The sequence below is a fragment of the Colossoma macropomum genome, unplaced genomic scaffold (assembly GCF_904425465.1).
Source record: "Colossoma macropomum unplaced genomic scaffold, Colossoma_macropomum, whole genome shotgun sequence".
NCBI classification, from domain to species: Eukaryota; Metazoa; Chordata; class Actinopteri; order Characiformes; family Serrasalmidae; genus Colossoma; species Colossoma macropomum.
In genome coordinates this window covers 11,605,199-11,628,494 of record NW_023494792.1, presented here as the reverse complement: position 1 = coordinate 11,628,494, position 23,296 = coordinate 11,605,199, and the positions used below count along the sequence as shown (strand labels likewise).

Below are 23,296 nucleotides of genomic sequence, written 5' to 3'. Positions count from 1 at the left end.
CAACGCATCCCAGAGGAAAGAAATATGTTAAGGAAGATTCCCTGTTGATCTCACGTAATTCTCCTAGACATAGTGAAGTTACATTCCAGATTACTGTCAGATTTATGCAGCTTTCTGGATGTAGGCTGCTGAAACAACTCTTGGATTTTCTCACTTGGAGCTAAACATTGTCTCACAGATGACTTCACTCTTTCTTTTTGACTGCTTCATCTCACCCCAGTCTTTGCTGAATAATATACTGACATAAGGAAAGTGGAAGATCTCATCATTTTGTTCTATAGCTCTCTTTTCCATCTCAGCAATCTTTCAGCAGTCTATCAGTGTAGAAGAAAAACTCATGCTTTCCTCACTCATCTCTAGATCCTACTACAATGAAAGGTGCATGTTAATGTCCTCTGAGGAAGAGTTCAGAAATCAGTGATCCTTCATTAGTAGAGTATGGCACTAATGCACTGTATCTGTAGTAAGACGTGTTTTATTTTTCCTAAGACAAAGAAAAGATTTTAAGAAAGACATTTTTCCTTCAGGACTGATAAAATGTTTAATTCAAATAAAATTTGATTAAATACACACAGTACCCCGCTTTAAAAGTGTAGGTAAAGTCAGAATTTCAATGTCTAATATATAGGACCTCCTAATATAACTATTCAAAAAATCCTGTCTGAATGTCCTCTCCGTCATAGTTTGGCAATCATTTTCAGCTTTCATGACACAAACGGCGGCTGAGTGATTAAGAGACAGTTGACTGCCCCCTTTTGGTCTGTGGAACAGTGTCTATATTGTTTAGAACAGTGGATCTCAAACTGGTCCTCAGGCAGTCCACATTTTTGCTGCAACCTAACTCAAAATGCATAATGATGGAGCAAAATTGTGGACTGTCTGGGGGCCCTGAGGACCAGTCTGAAGACCTCTGGTCTAAGGGGCTTGTATTTTTGCTCAACCATAACCATACGATGAAACCTACTGCTTAGAAGACTGTTTCTTAAACCTGGTTGTGAAGTACTTCTTCCCTATACAATTAAGTCTGTTCCCTGCTCTAACACACCTGTTTTAATTTAGCAGTGAGTTAAAAAGCCTTCCTGAGTAAAAGCAGGAAAAACACTAGTGCTAGGGTGTCCAATCTTATTCACGAAGGGCCAGTTTTCATTCCAACAAAGCAGGAGCACTCTGAATTGACTGTATGAAGACAGAGACCAAGTGATTCAACAAGTGGATTCATGTGTGCTTCTGCTTGTTTGGGGACTGGAGTCACATTGGCCATTTGTGGATAAGACTGACCATCCCTGCATCAGTGGTACTCCAGAACAAGAATTAGGAACCACTATCTTAGAATGTACATCCTGCCTCTGACGCAATACTTTAAGAAAGATCTCACTCCTCTTTGAATGAAAACCAACAAGCATGCCCAAAACACACACTCTGTCTCACAAATACATACAATCATACAAAAAGGATTCCCTATTAAAATAAGGAGGAAAGTTTCAGGAATAACATGCAAGTCTTCATCTGACATCTCTGTGTAGAGATGATGTGCTGCATTGTTACAAATGAAATGCAGCCACGGTCCTCATAATGAGCTTATAAGGTTAGCAATTGTTGTCTCGTCATGGTTGTGGTCACAGTACAGTCTGACCACATGAGCCATTTACTACCGTCATCTTGTCATTTGACTCCTGTTCCTCTTTCTGCGATGGCTCAGTGATCCGTCTCTTCCTGTTTGTTGAGTCTGTAATGCCACTGTCCTCTGAAACGCCCTGTTTTCTCTCCTCTCTTTTTCTCTTGTTCACCAATCCTGAATTCTCTTCTCCGATACGGCCCTCAGGTACCCCAAGTGTACGCAGACATACAATGGCAGCAGCTTGCTCAGCAAATTTCTTTGACTTCTCCCTGAAAAGAAAGTAATAGGATAAAATAATTATAATCTACAATTATAATCTTAAAATCCTAGAATAAATGTTTGTCTGTCAAAACTCACCACAAGGTGGACCGATACTTCTTATTTGCTACTGTAACTGTGGACTGAAAAGCTCTGTCTTGGGCACGCTGCTCCTGAAAAGAAAAAAAAAAAAAGAGGAACCAGTTTGAAGAACCGAGATACAAGTTTATATTTTATATGATTTGCAGTAACAAATTAGATTCAATAGCGTTTTAGTACTAATTACAGTTAAAGAAGAAAAACGTAACCACATTAAAATGATTTAGGAAAAAAGACTTAAAAACTGTCTTAAATGAAAAAAAAAAAAAAATCAACTAAACTGTGTTGCAATTTCATGGCATAAATAATCAGTGCTAAGTACATGTGTGATTCATTTATTCATTCGTCTTCTCAATCTAGCACAACCTGTACCAAGATAAAATAATTAATGAGAAGTTCATAAGCTTTTTATTTTTTGTCATTTAATCATAAACATTTCATTAAATAACAGTATTTACCATAGAAATTCACACTTTGTAAATCTGTCCCCTTGCATAATGCTAATTTCCGCCAGCACATCAGTGAAATGTGTTATTCTAGCACCAAGCTAATGCTGATGTTCTCACCATAAGTTTACATTGTGGCAGTTTTGTGAGACATACATGTAAATTTATTTACTTTGCAAACAAATTCATGTTCTTTTGTAGAGTTTGTTTAGAATGGCTTTGGCCCATTTGCTTCATATCCACGCTATTTGTTACTGTAAAAACCTAGAGCAGTCTCTGCTGTTCTACACTGCATGCTTAGTCATAAAATAATCCAGACTAAAAAGATTTTAGGACCAATTTGACATATTTTAAAGGCTACAAAAATGTTTTATTCTGGTATAGTTTCGGTGAAAATATATGCTTCTCAGAATGATCTGCCTGTCATATATGTCCACACATCTTTTAGGACTGTGTGTTAAATAGTAAAAAAAATAAATAACTAAATAAATAAATAAATAACACCAGAGAACTGATCTCACATAACATAAATAACAAGTTTATTTTAAATATTAAAATGTGGCTCCTAAAGTTGATTAAAAAGTTGTATGTGTACTATACACACAACTAGAATCAGTATACAGTACTTTTTAAGTTGTTATTACTTTACTGGAAGCTGGACAGAAGAGAATTTTTAATGCGTAATTCCAGTGGGCAGCTGTAGTGCTCCATTACATTCGCACCAGTCTGGAGTTACACTAAGTAGAGATGAGAAAGAGACAGCATTTGAGACTCACCGTCTCATACACAGGCTGCTCCAACTTCTCCTTCCGACTCCATTCCAGCAAATACATCTTTGGAGTGATCTGAGGGGGATACTCTCTTCTGTGTCATGAACACATAACACAGACACACAAACACTTTCTTTAACACAAATTATGGTTCCTCACACTAACAGTGATGTTATACTTAAAAATACAAGTATTTGGACCAACATAAGTACTGATCCAGACACTTTTATGATGTAGAATTCTAGCGAACCGTTAATAAAAAGAGATTCTGGGACAAACCTTTCAAATTTTACTGCCATAGTGATGACATCACCATCCAACGTAGGCTGATCTGAAAGACTGCTACTGTTAGCCTGAAGGTAACTCTTTCGGGCCTCCAGATCAGCCTGGGCCTTCTTGTAGAAATCAGTCATTCCAAACACTTCACTGAAAAACACATGGACACATAAGAACACGTGAAGACATACTGCAGAAGGTTCACATTTTGAAATAAAATTCTGGATTACAACATAACTAATAAAGCTAAACAGATTAGCTGTCACACCCCAGCCCCACTGGTGGAACCCAGCTGTGCCTTGCTTGCTGAAATGGGCCTCAGTCTGAAAGCTCATTAGGGTACTCACATATTGCCCTCAGCAGGTGAGCAACTGCATACCTCCGACATTGATATCAATAGCAACTACTGTTCTCAGTGAAAACATCTCACTCAGATACCGCCGATATCCACCAGCAGACAACACCAATATGCTACAGCTTCCAACTCAGAGTCTCTGGATGGAATCCAATGTCGGGGGAGGGGTAACGATTTTGAAACAGAGATCAAACCCGCGATACAATCGTCCACAGTCTTGTGTACTACAGTTTTCTGTGGCTTTTTAATGCATTATCTATCACCGGTCCTTAACAAGAGGTGGGGTATTTATGAATACTGCACAACCATGCTGGTATAAACAATTAAAATCTGCCTGCACTAAAGTCTGTAACAAATTTTCATTAATTTCACATCACATGAAGAAGTTTACTTTGTTTAGGAAGAAGTTACATTCTGTGTCATGACAGCATATTTCTTGTGCAAAATAATGATTGACACACCTCTCAGCCATTCACATCTCACTCATCTTTAAGCGTTATTTAGTGCAAAAGGAAAAACTGGCCAACAATGTGTTAAGAACAATGGTGGCCAAAAAATTAGTCCTAACTATTAGTCTTATTAGGTTACTAAGGGACATTTCATTCCTAAACACACTATTCTGACCATCTGGAGGAATGTTTTGTTTTATTCCTGAAGCTGAAACAGTTGGAAAGAAGAATTAATCTATGTGGAAGACCACACTCACACACATATGTTCAATGTCAAAAATATTAACAGGCAGGAATATACTGGCTTTAAGGCAAGCTAAAGTTTTCTGTGTTACTGTATTTGAAAACCCCGATTTTAACATGGTGTCTAACAATAAATGCTGTTACAGAACAATGTTAAGATCAGTTACTATCAGCTCTATTGTTAGCTTTTTAGCTCAAACTTCCTCCTTATCAGCCATGAAAACCAACAGCTTTAACACCTAGTCGGTAAAAGAGTCCCTGGTTGATAAAAAGGTGCAGATCTGGGATTCTTTGGCATAGAGTAATATGGTAAACTGAGAATGTCTGTCACCCTGCTGCTTTCACACATTCACTCAAGTTTGCTTGAGTGGGGGAGCAGATTGCCACCGACATCTCAGGGTCTTTGTTACCTTCTGGCTCTCCCTTTTAATTAGGCTGTATTAGTTTTAGGCCAGCCAGAGTCACTGCTTGCACTCTATATACTGTTTTTAAACACTCCTAACAGAACTAACTCTGTTTTTTTTTTCTCCCTGAGCTGAACAACTGCCCATCCTGAGTAGGCTGATGCTGTTGCTTTATCTGCCTTGATCGGATGCCCCTGCTTGCCTGCCTTCTGGACCAGTTTAACCACCATGGAGCTTCCTGTTGTTCAGTGCTGTGCAGAAAGACATAGACATCATATCACCTGCCTTACAATACGTTGAGTTCTTCTCATACCCACACAACCAAATTATCATTACAGGCTTCTAACAATAGTCATTTACATTCATGGTTTCTGTAATACGCTCGTAACAGTAGTCACTGGATTTCATGGCTAACAGTGACTGTTTCTCATAGATCTATTTCTTATTGACTGATTCTCACAGATGTATTTCTCACTGTTACTCTAATAGCAGCCCCCCCCAAGCTGGGACTTGTCAAATTTCAAATGGTCAGTGTTAACAAAAGCATGTTGCAATTTGATATGAATCATTTCTCACTCAAAGCTCACTGGAATAAGCAGAGACAGAATAAACTGTCAACCGACACCGTATTTGTGTTCTTGAGCAGTACAGGTGATGTTTTACAATAATTTGAATTTTATGAAGAGTTTTGTTGGAAATGCAGGCACAAAGCTGTTGATACAGAATCTACATCAAATGTAATTGGAAATTTCATATGTAATGAACTATGTAATGAATAGTATAGTAATTGGCTATAGCAGTTTCCACCATAAGCCTTCTAAATCTCTCAGTAGATGCTTTACCAAATTTCTGCACTGGTCTGTGCAGCATGGAGCTGTTTGCCCATCGGGGATTCCACCCTGTCCTTTAGCATCTGGCACAGGCAGTATTTTGTGTTGAAAGTGTTGTTGTCATAGCGAACAGCCTGCAGACAGACAGAGACAAAACTGACTATTGTAAAAGCTCTTAAATATTTTGAATTTGAGGCATGAGTAGATACAGAGGCCACATCATGGAGAGAGAAAACAAAGAAGTTATTAAGCAAGCTCCTGAAAGGCCCACCACTTACATATTTAATGTACTCCTCCATAGCCTCGTCCACTGACACCGCCCCCTGGCTGCGGAATATTGAAGGGTTCCACATTGCAGCTCGAGCCAGCATGACAGAGGATGCTCCTGTTGCCTCTCGGAACTTCTCAATGTCATCATATGTTTTAACATGATCTACAGAGCCACCACTAGCAGAATGGAAGAGAGCAGAAGCAAAGAAATACAAAAAGAGGAGAGTTACATGGAGATGCACGTACAGACTGCAGGTAACAAAGCATTTTTCACTCATAATGTTGACAGGAGCATAAATATCCAGAACAGAGCAAACCTGTTTACAATTCTGAAACACTTCTGCATGCAGAGTGGAAAATGCAACTTCCAATGTTGATCTAAACCAGAACTAAACTAATATAAAATGTAAACAGTAGCAGGAAAGCATTTAAAAAAAAAAAAAACAGGCCCTCAGTTAAACTGATAACCCAGAACTCAAGCATGATCAATAGAAAATCTGTAAGGCGAGGACTATTGTATAGTCCTCACCTCTGATGAGCTTTTCTAGTTTGCTGAGAAATCCAGCTTTGTAAACTACACCCCCAAGTTGGTACTAAAAGGCCAATACTCACTTAGCTATCACTGGGATGGACACACTTTCAGCTACAGCTTGGATGTAGTCACAGTGGACCGGGTGTCGTGGTCTCTCTTCCTTCATCCTGAGAAGCAGAAATACAATGACTGATCAGCGATCAAAACACCTTACATGCCTTATGTATGCTTTATGCATACTTACTACCAGGGTTGGCTAGTATGAGTGGGGCCAAGCTCTCCCACTCTTTCAGAGAAAAAAGGCAATAAAATAAGGTTTCATTTTTAGCATCCACATTGTTTTACTTGCTGTCAACAAACAACCAGAAGCTGATTATTTGGAACTTCTGTGGGTCTAAGATCAATAGCACCACCATAAGGCCATAAGAAAAACATGAACTGGCTAAGATGGGGCTGATTTACTAGCCCAAACTGTAGATTAAAGCAACAGAGCCTATCTGTGATTTAATGCCAAATGCATTGTGACATATTACACGCCCTCTAAATTCATAACCCATTTTGTTACTTAACAAAACTAAGCTTGCAAAGTCTAGCTAAGCCTTTCTGCCGTCAGTACTAGTTGGAGCAGAAGGATCAGATACTAAAATCTGATTGGCTGAGACATGCTCAAAGCCCCAGTAAAATACTGCATATGCACACATAAACATTTTGTTCACACCAAGTCAGATGCAGTCAAATTATGAGCATGCCATGACACGTCAGTGGTTAATGCAGAAGCATGGTAATATGATTCCTAAGAAGCTTGTGTTTGTCCACTACTACAATAATATTTATTGCTAACCACTACCCTTATGAAATTTGCAGTATTATGTTAGCTCCTAGCCAAGAGTAGTGCTACAGCAGCTGTGCACAAACATTTGAAGCTTATAAAGGCAGGTAACAGACATTCAAGTAAGATATTTTTTACTTTGTATAATGCTGTTTATATAAATAATTCAGTAATGATTTTAACTTAAATATCATGTGACATTCATGTTGTAGTTGATAAAAAGTGTGACCAGGACCTAATTAGACACCTCATGTCACTGTTTCATTGCTGTAACTGGGAAGGAGCTCTCAAATGTGATGATACAGTGATAGTTTAGTGTTAGTGTTTGTTTTTCTCCCATTCTCCCCAGTATTATAACAAAGCATACATGTTTAAAAAAAACAAACAAACAAACAAAAAACAAAAAAAAAACTCAAATGGACAGTTTACCTGCCATGGACAGCTATGGCTGACACCCCTGTTTTCTCAATTCTCTTCACCAAATTCACTGTTTCTTCTAGCTGAAAAAGGAGATAAATGTTTATTAGTACAGAGAAATGTACTCAGTACAAATGTAAAATGTCAGCATAAGATTGTCTTTTCAGTATGTACAGTATATGTTACACAGTACTTTAATTCTGAGATATCTGATTCATGCAACCTATGAATACTCACAGTGGAAAGGATTCGGATCTTACAGGTCACTGGTTTTGAAATTCCTCTCACAAGAGTGGTCAGAATCTGCACAGAACAACAGAGTCGAAAAATGGAACCGTGAGCACCTCAGTTACCTTATGATTCTCAGCAGTTATCACTGCTGTAGAGCAAATAAAGCTCAGTGCATGGTGAACCAATGTACCACTAGAGTCAGACATTATTTACTTACAGCTTCAATTTTGTCAGGATCAGAAAGAAGCGCAGATCCCATTCCACCCTGTAGGTGAGACAAACACATCTTACACTGATCCATAATAATAATAATAATAATAATAATAATAATATGCTTTCTGGGTGAAAATCTGCATAGATTATATTCCACACATAAGAAACAGTGATAGTAAAATGCTCTGAGATCTAAGATCTACTAGCTTAGTGACATGTAGTTCTCACCTTAGTGGAGTATTCCTTTGGACAGCCCATATTGACATCAATAGCTGCCACATCATTCTCCCTGTTCAGGAATATGACATTAATGGGCTTATTCGCTAGACTTTTAGGATGTAAGAAAATATGTGACGCACAATACTATTCCTTTCCAAAGAAAATACTATCCTCAATTGCCATACAGCAATTAAAAAGCAACCCTACATTGGTCTTACTACAACTCACACAAGCTGGGCCACTGCCAGGGCTCTCTTTGGATCTGCAGTTCCCTAATGGCAAAAATCAAAATGAAAATGTGTCTTAAAAATAATGAACCATAAAAAAGGAGCATTTTGACAAATGCAAAAGTAGCAAATATTTAATTCCATGTAAAAGAAAAGAGTAGAAAACAGAAGTCATTTTCTGTTCTAACACTTACCATCTGAAAGACCACCCGGTCCTTTTCTTTACTACAGGTCCGGAACATCACCCTCTCATCTGGAGCTATGAAGTCCACTGTCTCCAAACCATCTAGCAAAAGACACAGCCCCTCTTATACGATGTACACTGGTGCACATTTCTAAGCTCACCTCGAACTGTGATTTTATACACAAAATGTAGAAAAAGTACCATTTTATAATATATTCACAGACTGAATATGCTGTTCACATGTAATGAATGAAGTAGCTTATAATTGGCTGTGTGCCAGTGTATATGAACATCTGCCAAAGTGTATTTCAACTGTTAAAAAAATGTTGAGCTTTTTTATTAATCAGTTTTTTTGTTTTTTTATTTTTACACAATTTTCTCCACAATTTAGTCATGTCCAATTCAACCCGCTAGTTAGGACTCCCCCAATCACACGATACTACCAACGCTAGGATACTACCAACCGCCAGATCTGTTACGTCAGCTAACAGACGCCTGTGCTGATTAGCATCGCGTTGAGTGATGGGGGGAGAAGGAGGGGCCATCCTACCCACCCAGAGAGAGCGAGGCCAATTGTGCTCTCTTGGACTCCTGTCTACGGATGGCTGTAGCATCACCAGGGATCGAACTCGCGATCTCAGGTCTGGAGAGAGACTGAGCAGCACTTGCACAAAGTTGGCTAACTACTACGCAAAAACTAGTGAAGTTGTCCCAGCTGAATTGGCTTTCTCTTAGTTCGAAAGAATGCCTAGTTGCAGTTACATTTGTGATTGATCTGATATTTATTTAACAGGTGAGTACTGAGAAATATTTTAACAAGGAGCCACATGAGGAAGAGGAGAGACTTGTATCTTGCGTTTGCTGATGTGTACAAATTCACAGAAAGGTTCTCTGTGGTAATAAAACTAGCTTAAACTTACTGAAACACAGAGAGGTAATGTTGGACATTTCACTGGCCAATTTTAGAGTAAAAGACATTACATGAGTTTACCTCATGTTGTTTTTGATATGTGTTTAACCCCTTTTGTCAGTGATTATGGTTTCTTCTGTCAGTCATAAAACACTACAGTTCACTGTTATTGTCCTGCCAGAGTGTATATAAAACAGCTAGTAGGTTGTAGTGTGACCTCTTTGCAGGGTAAAAAGACTCACAAACCGATCTAAAGTGTAATCTTTTACAACAATAACAGATGCCACATTAAAACAGACCATTCATTTTTACATATATTTATGTGACAGCAAATAGGTTCACAGGGGAAAAATACTCATGCTCAAATAAAACAAAGACATAAATTAAGCCTGTAAATAAGTCTTTGTGTTATTAATAAATTAATGTAACTGACATATCAAGTCTTGTAAATAAAAATTGTGTATTTGTGATAATTTCGTAATTTCGTTAATTATTTATGCTTTAGAGTCTGTGTCTTTCCCCACTTTCACCCTCAGCACCAAAGTTTATTTTAAATTTGTAGGAAACACTATGAAGACAGAAAGAAGACAGACTTACCATTAACTACCCTTTCGCACTGAATCATTTTTAGATCAATCAGTTCCTTCAAGAAAACAAGACAAATCCTGTCACAACAAATACTACAAAATCAAGTGGCACTCACATCATAGTATTGTCTGTACTTCTAGTTCTAAACACTGTGTATGCAGGGAACTATATGTAGTATGTGAAGTATCTACACAGGCTACTTCTTGAGACACACAGACATCAGTGTGTTAACCAAACAGGGTTTGAGGTTATAGTACACTTCGACAGCATGAGTTCTCACCTCACAGTAGACAATATCAGCACCATAGTCTAATGCCAAAAGCCTCATGGGTAACGTGCCTACCCGTACCATAGGTGCTAGAATAAGCTTATTGCTGAAACTCAGCTTGCCCACAGTGTTAGCCATAATGTTGCTTTCCTCAACCCCTAAGGACAAAAAGAGATCATGCTCAGTGCATTACAGTAATTATCACCAGCCTAAATACTTTCTGTCACTATTCCAGCTGCAGCTCTGGTTTGCACCAAAACACTTAAGGTAGCTCATTACCATTAGCAATACAATGGTCTCCATACCAGTTTGCATTATACAGAATCGTTTTAAATCTCTCAAATTTCACAAATTATTAAAAAATCTGCATAATGCAGACACTGAGATGTAAACAAAGTCATTCAGAGTGGTTTGACATGAAACAGTTTTAGAAAAACTTACCAACTCAGATTTCTTTAGTGTGGTGGTGATAGGAACCAGGGGCCTCAGAGGACCAAGGGTTAATGTTTGTCTACAATACAAAAACACATTTTACTTACTATCCAAAACAACTACTGAACTTACACGTGTCATCATATGTCAAGTTTTTATATGCACTGCGGACAATGGTGAAATAGCAGCAAATTTGAAAAAAAAAATTTGAAAATACCCTGCACGCAGCTCTCTCTCTCTCTCTCTCTCTCTCTCTCTCTCTCTCGCAGGAAGGCCAAAACCTTATCTCAAAACTATTATAAAGTAATGTCTCAGGCAGCATTTCAAGTAATAGCTTACTGTGAGGGAGCTTTTAGAGGATTCAGTTATTCAGTCGCCCGGCTCGCATCACCATCTCTGTGATCAAAGAATTCCAGCTCTTCACTTTTATCTAGGATGTCATTTCACATCAAACCACTCAGAATGACTGTATTTACATCTTCATCACTGAATTACATAGAAATGTTGAAATACTGGTTAAATTGTCCTTTAATTCAGTACCTGATGGCACATAATTTGATACTTCCATGTAATCTACAATGTTTGTAAAGCGTGTGGAATCAGAGAAAAACTGTGCTGATTATTTAAGGGGTTCTCGTGTTTTGTGTTCTTCTTCTTCTCCCAGACTTTGCTGTCACAAAACTGACAACAATAATAATCTCTCGTTTTCACTATAGTGCACATAATAATCAGGGCTAAGGTGTCTGTTGTTAAAAAAGAGCAGACTAAACATTATAATCAGTCTAAATACACCGGGGTATAACATACTGTGCATTTTGGTACGTGTACTCTCTCTAATACGCACCTAAATTAAACAGTCAGTGAGCTCTGTGTATGAGAGAGAGAGAGAGAGAGAGAGAGAGAGAGAGAGAGAGAGAGAGAGAGAGAGAGAGAGCTAATTGCCATTTTAGCAACATTAATAAAGGCAATATGTACCCTACATTAATTCAGACAGACTGACACATTACAACAGCCCCACCGTCAGTGATGTGACGTTAATAGAAAGACTGACATTACAAGAAAACAGAAGAGTACCTGAATAAACTCACCGGCATCAGAACTGAACCATCACAGCTACTGACTGCACTGCAAACACGTGGTCAGCCCTGGGTTCCTGATTTACGTCATCAACAAGCGACGGCGATGTTTTTGGCTAACTCTCAAACTGCTCTTTCTGCCTCCATAGTGCAAACTACGCACTACGAATAGTGCACTGCATGTACTTTACGAGCCGTTTGGGATCGAACCTTGAGTGTGTGTGAAGATTTCTCAATTAGTCCGCTGCGCGTTCGTTAACAAACGAAATTAATTTCAGAGATCAACAATCAACACGGAGGTCTTTAAAGAAGAAATCTGTCTGGATTAAACCGATGTTAATCATGGAGGCTGACAAATATCTCAAAATAAATTCACTAAATATTATATCAGTATAATATAGACAAGGAATTCCCCCGTTAGCTGTTCATATAGCCTGATATTGTGTTTATGTGATGTACTCAACCGCAAACTGATGACATAACTGTACATCCCAACATCCACTGCACATCGTTTATATTAGCCAAAAGTCATTTGTATCAATAGTGAGTGGGAGATTCAAACCACAAATCTGTACGTGCAAAGAACAGCAGTGAAAATGATGCGATCCTTATTTTATTTAAAGAGAGGCAGGAAAAGGACGGAGAGAGAACAGCAGTCACTCTTGGGAATTCCACATGAATAATAGTCTTGTTAGATGTTTCCAGTTAGGCAAACAGATGTTTTTTTCAGTTCAAGGCTGGAAACGACAATTGTACTTGACAATTCCTTAATATGTAGGAAGTGTGTAGTTTGTGGTCAGTAATATCAGTTCATCTGCTCTGATCTCCCTGCTGAAAAAAGACCACTGGGATTAAAACCTGATGCATTTCCTTTCTAATGGGAATTGGCTTAATGGTTACCATTACAGACCACTAGTGCCCTGTATGACACTTCTAGATCCCATTAGGAAACCATCAAATGTATCTGTTACACCATTACTATCCTTTACACTGTGATATCACCCATCAGGAAAATGCAAAATACCATTAGTGACTACTGGACAACAACAGGAACAAACAGAAACTTCTAATAAAGTAAAAGATAAAAGTTTCTATATATTTTTTTCAGCAGGGCTATAATCTGCATAAAATGCATGACATGGAAAGGAGAGAGGCATCTTTGCCTTAATTGGAAGGAAGTAGTGGCTTCGCGCATATTATTTTGAGCTTGTTTTGACCTGTTGGACATGTTGCTACCCAGTGCAAGCATAACTTTGCTTGTTTGCAAAAAGTTATTTCATAGCCACTTGGTTCTACCTAATGGAAATTGTTTGCCTTCAGTGTTTTGTGCTTATGATAATTTTAATAGACATCAGTGTCAGACTAATTAATGACATTCTATTAAAAGATTGGTTTACCAAGAGTGACACTGGAGTATGTTCACTTAAAATGAGTTAATGAAGCAAAAATGTTACAAAAATGGTAATAGGACATTAGAGTCATAATTAATCTTTTGGTACTTTTACTTTCAATACTTAAGTACATTTGAAGGGAAATATCTTTGTACTTTTACTCAAGTGGAGGTCTGAAGGGAGGACTTCTACTTTTACTGAGTAATATTTTACCTTGGGTATCTCTACTTTAACTCAAGTACATGATTTATGCACTTTGTCCACCACTGCATTTTTCCATTCACTCCCATAGGACCTTAATCTTGATGATTTATGTGAGTAAACTCAATTCATTAGATACAGTACAGTTCAGTTATCAGTTGAGACACAGATCCTAGCAAACCACATGTTCTGACATGCTTGATGACTTAGTCTCAGGTGAAGTTTTGACCATAAAGGCTTCTACCAACAGAGACTTAGCAACAAAGTGAGGCAGAGCCATAACTTTACTGACACCACAGAACATTGGCTAGTTCAGGAACACAGACAGACCAGCACTGTGTTCGGACGTTCATGTTTAAAGACATACATAACCAGCGTGTGGAGATGCTGAACACAGGTATTTTTCTGCATCAGATTATCTTCCTGGGCATGTGGCTGACTTCTGGTAAGACTCTGTTGTGCATGTACATATTAATATATGCATTAAAAAAATAACTCTCAATTTAGAAAGTCTTAAATTGAAAAAAGAAGTTTATGTCCTAATGATATCCCACCAAATAAGACACCTAGGAATATAACATAGAGTTGTATGCAAATGTTTTGGCACCCCTGGTCAAATGTTATATATTTTGTTGATTTTTGAAGTGAAAAGAAATAAACACAACCACTGCAGCAAACTACTAAAAAAACTACTTTTTTATACTTCATATTTGATCAACTTTAAAAACAGAAAAAAAGAGTAATTGTGTCATGTGCAAAAGTTTAGACACACTACAAAGTTAGAACTTAGTAACAGCCCCTCTTTGGCAGATATCACAGCTTCCAAAAGCTATAAGTCTTTATATTCTCATTATATTAATTTTCACCCACTTGAAAATGCTTCTAGTTCTCAGACATTCTTGTGCCATCTAGCATTTACAGCATGTTTAAGATCTACAGATTTTCATAATGTCAGGGGACTGTGAAGGTGATTTCAAAAGCTGTTTGCATTTCTTGAAGTAGTTTGTGTTGGATTTTGACAGATGTTTTGGATCATTGTCCTTCTGTAGAAGTCAGCGTCTTTTCAGCTTTGGTTTCCTGACTCACTGTCACATTTGCTTCCAGAATTTGCTGATATTTAGCATAATCCATTCTTCCATCTACCCGTGCAATGTTTTCTGTGTCACTGGCAGCCACACATCCCCAAAGCTTATAGCCACCCTCATGCCAGTTTATAAGTTATTTGACAGTGTTCTTTTCATCAAATGGGGCTCCTTTTTGTTTCCAAACATACCTTCGGAAAATGTGGCCAAAGAGTCCTATTTTTACTTCATCAGTCCACAGTCCATACTATGTTTTGCACAGTTCATTGAGTTTTGTGATGAGGTCACGGTTGAGGTTTCCTTCTAATGACTCCATCATATTAATGCGAGCAACACTGCATAGTACCCTGAAAAAAGTGCTTTGAATTTACGTGATTCAAATGTGTCAGTAGGTTGATTTTATTCATGTGCAGCTTAGAATTTTGTACAATCAAAGCACAATTTTGTCAGTATAGAACAGAGCACCATCACTCAGAGTGTCAGAGTTTTCTTGGTGTTCCAGATCTTGCCTTGACTTCCACAGTTCCCCTTAACTGCCATTTTTAATGACATTTCAGAGAGTGGAGTTCCAAGCTGTAAGTGCTCTGATTTTTTTACAGCCTGCTTTTGCTTTGCAGTCATCAATTAACTTCATTTTCAGATCCTCTGCCAGATGCTTAGAGATGCCCACATGTTGTTTGTTAGCACACAACTTCAAGTCAGAGAACTTGTTGCACTCAGAAATTGTCATCAGCTTTCCTAATGACAATTCTTGTCCTGCCTAACTAGTGATAATGAGGTAATTAAGGCCTGATGAGTTAACAAAGTTCATCAAAAATAAAGTAACTGACCATTAAGATTTATGTTATTTTTAAAATTAATTTGCTGCATATGTTGTGTTCAGTTCTGTCTACTTCAAACATCACCGAAACATGTAATTTGGCCAGGAGTGTCCAAACGTTTGCATCCAACTGTATATAAAGATTTCTTAACTTTTTAAGAAATTAAGATGATTTTTCATGACTTTAAGAAATATATTTTCTAAAATTAGTAAATGTTATTTTTGATCATTGTTTAAGTCATGAATTGCACAATCAGCTTGTTGGTTTCAGGCCTGATCTTTGGTTTGACGCTGGAAGGACTGCCTGCTGCAGTGAGACTGAAAGAGAACAGCCCAGCTGGAACAGAAGTCTTCTGCTTTGAAATCGATCTCTCCACAGGAGCGAACATAGCCTCCGGGTTCCCTCTGATACTCAACTCTAATCCCCTTACTCTTGATTTCATGGTGTCCATGGTGAATTCAACACATGCCAAGGTGCTTTTAATACATTATAGAAATTAGAGCTCAATTTTAATATATATATATATATATATGTGTGTGTGTGTGTGTGTGTGTGTACGTTATATATGTATATATATATATATATACGTGTGTGTGTGTGTGTGTATATATATATATATATATATATATACATGCACACACACACACACACACACACATATATATATATATATATATATATATATATATATATATATATACATATATATATATATATATACATATATGTGTGTGTGTGTGTGTTTAGAATTATTTGGGAGAACATTTTGAGTTGAGCAGAAAACTGAGCCTAAAGTAAGCTCATAGATAAACAGAATTGATTGTTTACACTCAAATGAAACACTGTAACTTTGGATTCTGTATCTTCTAGGTAACTGTGGCAGGTTCCCCAAACCTGGACTTTGAAAGTCCATCTAATCACTTTGTTCTCCAACTTCTTGTGGTGGACAGTAGTAAGGACTTTGATCTGCAGACCTTGACCATTATTCTGACAGATGTAGATGAGCCCCCAGTTTTCTTGGATGAAAGTATGGACCTTTTTTTTCACTTGTGTTCATCGGTGTGTGTGTTAATTTAGCATTAAATAAACGTCACTGTGGTTTATTGCTATAATAGAAAACCTCTCATTCTCAGTCTCAATGCTGTACATAGTGGAGAAGTCCCCTCCAGGCCAGATCTATCAGCCAATTGTCTCCGACCCTGAAAACAAGCTCCTAACTGTATGTAAATATAAACTTTAGCTTTGTGTAAATTCACATATATTTGACATTGTAAATCAATGTCCATGTAAAGAATTTTTCCCTTTATCTAGCCCATATCTCTCTTTGTTGCTGACCATGTTCTGCACAATGTTTCTTAATAATGGATCACAAATACACACAACTGCATTTCTATTGCAGCAAACATTGGTTTGCAAAGGTATCTTTTGCTGGGTTCCATGTATGTAGCTGTAATTTTACATGTGATTTCCCACAGTTCACTTTGACCCCTCTGAACACAGCATTCAGCATTGACCACAGTAAAGGCTCTGTTTTTACTATGAAAGAGTTTGATTACCTAACCGATCCCAGGAGGTAAGCACACTGCAGAATCTACTGAACCATCTCAAATTAAAGACACAGCGAATAGATTGGTTTTGTAGACATAAATGAACCTTTGTCCTGACACATTTCAGTTGAGATTCACTGTTATTTTCACAGATTTTCAAACTGTCTGTTTAATTTGATCATTGAGATGTAAACAGAGCTATTCTGAGTATTCTGATGTTAAAGAGTTGGTTGTAGAGAAATATACTGACTTATGTGTTCTTTACAGTGGTGGTGACAGGGGTCTTGATGCCTACAACTGAAATATAGCCATTTTGTTTCCTATCCAAGACAATCAGTGAATCTACACGTGCCTTTTCATGTACACAAGTTTTCTTTGTATGTTGATAATGATAAAATAGTGGTAAATCCAAAAACATATTTTGAACTATATTATAACCATTTCTCTTCAAGTGTCTGGTTCCTATCACCACCACTGTTTACAATTCTAACTTGGTATGTTTCTCTAGAACAAAGCATTTCACACCAAACCGCCCTGAATGACTTTGTTTGTTAATAATTGAGTTACACAAAAAAATTTTGAAAAAGCTGTGGAATTCTCCTTAGTGTAATTTAATCCAAGTAAACCATTACCTTTCCCCAAAACTTCAAGTTTTGTTTTCAGGCAAGGGTCATCTTTTTTGTCCTTTACTTATTTTATTCTTCATCCTCACTGGACAGATATTCCTTTAATATCTCTGTAAATGATGGAAATAACACCTTGTCCAAGCCTTTGTTCATCAACATAGTGAACCTCAATGATGACAAACCTCATTTCCTGAAGTAAGTGACCACTGTTATTTTGAGTTTTATCATCTATTAAAAACGTGACCTCATGATGGATTCGTTTGGCAACTACACATAATCTATACGCAATATTTGCACATAGATTTGGTATACAGTGTTTGTATTTATTGATTTCATCACTGTAATCTGCATCACACTTTTGGTCCTCCTTGCAGTAAAATCTTTTCCTTTGTAGCACCATTACGTCCTTTACTGTTCCAGAAGAATCGAGTCCTGGCCATATAATGGCCAACATCACTGCTGTTGTACCAAATGACTCACTTTATAGCAGCTTCATCTTCTACACCATCAGCGCCAACAACTACCTCGCCATACACAAATGTAAGGTTGATTCATGTTGTGTATGTCTGTGTCATATGTGTGATTTTAAAAAGTAATGATAAAACATGCTAAATGCAGTCTTTCACATTGTTACCTGTTGGTTTTTACACCTTTATGACCTTTGGACCTGACTAATTTATTTTTTTTGCATCCAACATCCATGTAAAATATGACAGTAAACAGTAAAGAGCAAGACCCTGCACAGTGATGATGCTCTTTTATTGCAAAAAAATGTGAGATTTTCATCTTTATTTATGTGTAGACACTGGATTGGTCACCATTGCAAACAGGATGGATCGAGACTCTGCACCACTGAGAGATGACCCAATTATCACAGTGACTGTAATGGCCAGTTTCAGTCCTCCTGGACCTCCTCTGTCCAACTCCATCAGCCTTACTGTTACTGTTAATGACATTAATGACAACCCACCCATTTGTTTTGCTGACAACCAGAGGTTGGTAAATAGTTTTTTTTAGCATCCCAAGCCTACATAAAGAAGACACACAATAAGAAATTAAAGGGGCACTCCAGCCAAATAAATTTCTACATCTATTGTAAATATGCCTACTCACATTCTATTGCAGTGCTGTAGACCGAGACGTTCCAGTTTAAAGATTAGAAAACCCCTGTTGTGAAGATATATGTTGGAGGTGGATGGAACTTTTGAAAACTACAAGCACTTTGGTGTGGATACGTTTGGACAGGTTGCTTAATTTCTTTTGCTCGCTGGCCAATGAAAAAGGAAGCCAAATGAAGGAAGCCTATTATTAATGCTAAGCAGCCAAATATTACATTTGTATTTATTAATTTCAACATGAGTGCTTGTGCTAGCTGTCAGGATGTCTTTATTGCCATGGGGGGATTCACAATGCATGACGTAATAATGACTAAAGAATACAAAACTGTGATTCTGTCAAAACAATATGGCTGAGAGATGTACTGTGTTACAACAGCCTTAAAAACATTCTTAACTTTCAATGCAAGTTAATTTTAGTCCAGGCAGTTTTGGACCATTTGTATTGGTCTGTCTATCATAACATTTTGACATGATGTAAACTGCAGTTGGCATTTTCAAATTATGCTTTTATGCTGGAATGCCCCCTTGATATTATTTTGTGTAGCTATGCGGCCCATCTTACTTGAGGTAATAGCATCCTTGGTATTTAGATATCTGGCTGATCGTCCAGGAGAGAGGTGCCTGAGACAGAGGCGAAGGGAGCTCTCATCGCTACCATCACATGCACTGATAATGATGTAGTCCCTTCATTCACACAGTTCATTTTTACTGAACTCTTTTGTCTGGGTTGCAACCAGCTGTTTGTCCTAAGGTCAAATCAGATTATAGTAAGATACCTTTTTCAAAATAAACATATAGATCATTTGCATGTTGGCTACCCTATATGTCAACTTTCTAAAGACCAAATGCAATCATAAACTTTGTTTCATGCCTCATTGTGGTCAGTATGTATTTATTTACATGTGTGTGTGTGTGTGTGTGTGTAGATGTATAAACATTATATTCTGAATTACTGAAAGCTGATCACAGTTATTCTCCCACAGTTGAACGGCAGTTTGGACTTTGAAGATCCTGGCAATCTCTATGCAGGCAATGAATACAGCCTTTTGATTATAGCACAAGACAGAAATGACACAAATTTAAAAGGTAAATTTGTGTGGGAGTTTGAAGATCCTTTTCATCCATTTAGAGTGAAAAGACTCTATCTAAAAAGTGCCCTACATGGATTGGTTATATTTCCTGCTACTGTTAATCTGTTTGACTTCCATCTCTCTTGTAGGAGATGCCTTCGTTTATGTGACTGTGTCTCCAGTTAACGAGTTCGCACCTATGTTCGATCCTGTGTTCTATTCCTATACTATTTCAGAACTTCTTGGAAGTAAGTAGTGTGTCTTTAACTCAATGTAAGTGGTAGCTTAACTCAGTACTTTAGTAAGTTGATTTGCTAATACCTTACATTGTTTACCTCTGATGTGTATCTTGACCTATAGGTGGCGCCATTATTGGCTCAGTCAATGCCACAGATAGGGACTTGCCCCCAACACCACTGCTGTACTCCATGGTCTCTGCCAGGGGCTCAGGAGGCCTGAGGAGTATCTTCCATTTGGATCCTAAACAGGGCCAGATATCTCTTCTCACCCACCCCGACTATGAGGACACCCACACTCACACTCTGATCATCAGGGTGGTGGATGGAGATCTTATCCGGCCTCGGTCTGCCACAGCCACAGTGAGTGTCAAAGCAAAGGGGTAATGCTAGTATGAAAATTTGCCCTGAGAGCGACTGATACTCTTAGCACTTTTTGCACAATACTATATTATTATTATTCTCTCTTTTTTGTCTTGTATGTCGAAGTGTCTTCTGTACTTTTATCTCTCCTCTTTCAGGTCATTATCAATATCACAGAGGCTAATGATGAGCCTCCTTTGTGTGGACCCAATAAGACGAACCTGGTAGTTCCTGTAGACCTGCGTGTAGGAGCTACTGTCCAAGGCTTCAGCCTCTTCTGCACAGACAGAGACTCTCCACCAACTTCATTTATCTACTCCATCTCAGGTTAATATTGCATTAAGCTGCATTATACTGAAGATATTTGTGATGTAATCATTTTAGTCCAGTGTTGAACTCCTGATCTCTTCCTTGTGTTTACAGCACACATAACAAACTCACAAAACTAACATAATCTTCCAACCTAATATCTAACAGCCACATCTGATGATCACCACGGATATTGACACTGAACAGATGCAATACAGAAAAGAACAGAAAACACTGAAGCATGTTAAAGCACCTGCCCATCAGCTTTGTTTCGAGCCAACAGGTTTAGGGTTTACTGAAACTATTGTCCATATTAATCAACCACATGCTACAAAAGCAGCAGCTTGAGATTCAGTAGAAAAATACTGGAGTACTCATTTAATCACTAGAACTCAAATTAGACTCCAACAACTTTGCTTTATATGCTGACTGTAACCGTTTGGAGATATTTACATACCGCTTGTGAGTTTGTGTGTTTGTTTGTATCTCTATGCTAATTATCTTTTTTCAATCTATCTTAGGAGCCAGCAATGTGAACAACCATTTTGGCTTTTCACCCAGTGCAGGCTCAAACGTGAGCCGTCTGATCCTGAAAGAACCGTTTGACTACAGCAGTGGCCTGGACACACAGTGGAGTTACACACTCATTGCTTTGATTTCTGATGCCAACCTGGGGTCAGCCCCCATCCAGACTGGCACTGTCATCATTAATGTGCGAGTAGTGGATCCACACCTCACCACTGTCATCACTACAACTACTGTAGGTTTGAATCAATTTACAGTAATTTCTTAAAGGACAGGCTACTTTCAAGGAGAGCAGAATTTCTATTGAGAATAAGAAGGAGCTACAAACAAAAACTTAATGATTTTACAGAATATAATCTAAATATGATCTCTTTTGTCTGTGCACATTTTCAGCCCAGAATCACATACATCAATGTGGAGAAGAACACATTTGATACAAATGACTGGTATGTGTGGTTTGTCATTGCTGTGGGCAGCTTCCTTCTCCTGGCCATGTTGGCTTACCTGCTGTATAGGTGCTGTACATACCTCTCAACTAAAGAGCACCTCTGCTGTGAACCTACACTGATAGAAGACACAATGGAACTGTGAGTAAGCTGCTACATTTACTTTATTAGAGTGTACTGATTGTATAGCATTGCTGTCAAAACCTTGTAACTCCATTTTATTATCTTTTATTTTGTCACACCAGTTTCATGATGAATGGGCCAATAGAAATGGTCCAAAATTACCTGAAATAAAATCCTGCTGCATGAACATACAATAGAGTTACGAATGTTGTTTCCTTCACGTTTAGAATACATATTGATGGGGCGCATGGGGAAAACTCTTTTTTGTAATTTTATTTCATTCACACTGGTCCTCACTGTTACTGGTTGACAGTTTTCTTCATCTAATTCTTCTATTAATATGTTTCATGAAATAATCACCTACTTAAATGAAGCTTCGAAATTCACAGTTTTATTTTGGCTCTTACCGCCTAGTTCAGTCCACTGCTGCTCCTATAAAACCACTGACATCTCATGAATTAAGCAAGCAATTTGCCATATCCCAATAACAAAATCTACCAAATTTGACTGTAAAGTGGGCAGCTACGTGGTTTTCAGTTAATGACATGTAAATAGTCACAAAACGTACAAGCCCAATGCCACTTGTGAACATGTCCACTGAGGAGACACTTCAGTTCCAAAGATTTTAGTAACACTGAGATTAATAACTGCATCGAGACACTGATTTATCAGTCTACTCAGGCTTTAGCAGGAACTTCAGTGTTTGTAAAGAAGCTGCTTTTGAGTTCTTCTTTACATTATGTCTTTACATGCCATGCTCTGATTTTAAAATAGTTAATAAACAAGACTTGATGGTGTTTCTTTTTAAAAACTGATATGTATTTTTTACATTTAGTGGATAAGTATTCTAAAACTACTCTCCTAAAAATGTAACCAGTAACTGTATTCTGAACAGTGACTTACTGAATATTGACTGACAAAATGTAACTTAGACTGAATACAGATACCTAATTTCTGTATGAATATGTATTCACAATTGTTATTGATATTCCGTAACATCCCAACACTGTGCATCCTTAAACATAACAGTGTATAGTGACAAAGGTCTGTTGTAAAACTAATGTTATAGACAGCTTGTCTTACAAAAGAAATGATATCTGCATTTAACATTTCATGATAATTATGCAGTAAAGATGTAGTAATCTAATATTTACTGTTTTTCCCCACTTCCGCAGCATTGAAGACAAAGGTAGGTGCACAAAATGTATATAATGTATACCAAGCCAGCATGCAAAGCACACTGTTATACAATAATTGTTGTCTTCAATTCACTCAACAGATCCACCCAAGCAAG

General features: G+C 37.7%; 1 protein-coding gene across 4 annotated transcripts; it reads right to left on the bottom strand.

The window, feature by feature from the left end:
- Positions 1–509: 509 nt before the first annotated feature.
- On the bottom strand, positions 510–12,231 carry dus2 (dihydrouridine synthase 2). Of its 4 annotated transcripts, none has more exons than XM_036575956.1 (17): positions 12,157–12,231; positions 11,078–11,147; positions 10,649–10,794; positions 10,378–10,423; positions 8,881–8,972; positions 8,688–8,731; positions 8,469–8,529; positions 8,245–8,292; positions 8,034–8,099; positions 7,809–7,879; positions 6,631–6,717; positions 6,027–6,195; positions 5,761–5,882; positions 3,471–3,617; positions 3,198–3,285; positions 1,976–2,049; positions 510–1,887 (listed from the first exon to the last, which is right to left on the bottom strand). In XM_036575956.1, the coding sequence occupies exons 3-17, from the start codon at positions 10,772–10,774 to the stop codon at positions 1,617–1,619; spliced, it is 1,512 nt and encodes a 503-aa protein (XP_036431849.1). In that variant the 5' UTR covers positions 10,775–10,794; positions 11,078–11,147; positions 12,157–12,231; the 3' UTR covers positions 510–1,616. The 4 variants fall into 4 exon arrangements, with proteins under 4 accessions (XP_036431849.1, XP_036431851.1, XP_036431852.1 ...); XM_036575958.1 differs by having other exon boundaries at positions 12,143–12,207; XM_036575959.1 differs by lacking the exon at positions 12,157–12,231 and adding an exon at positions 11,408–11,458.
- Between the last annotated feature and the right edge of the window lie 11,065 nt (positions 12,232–23,296).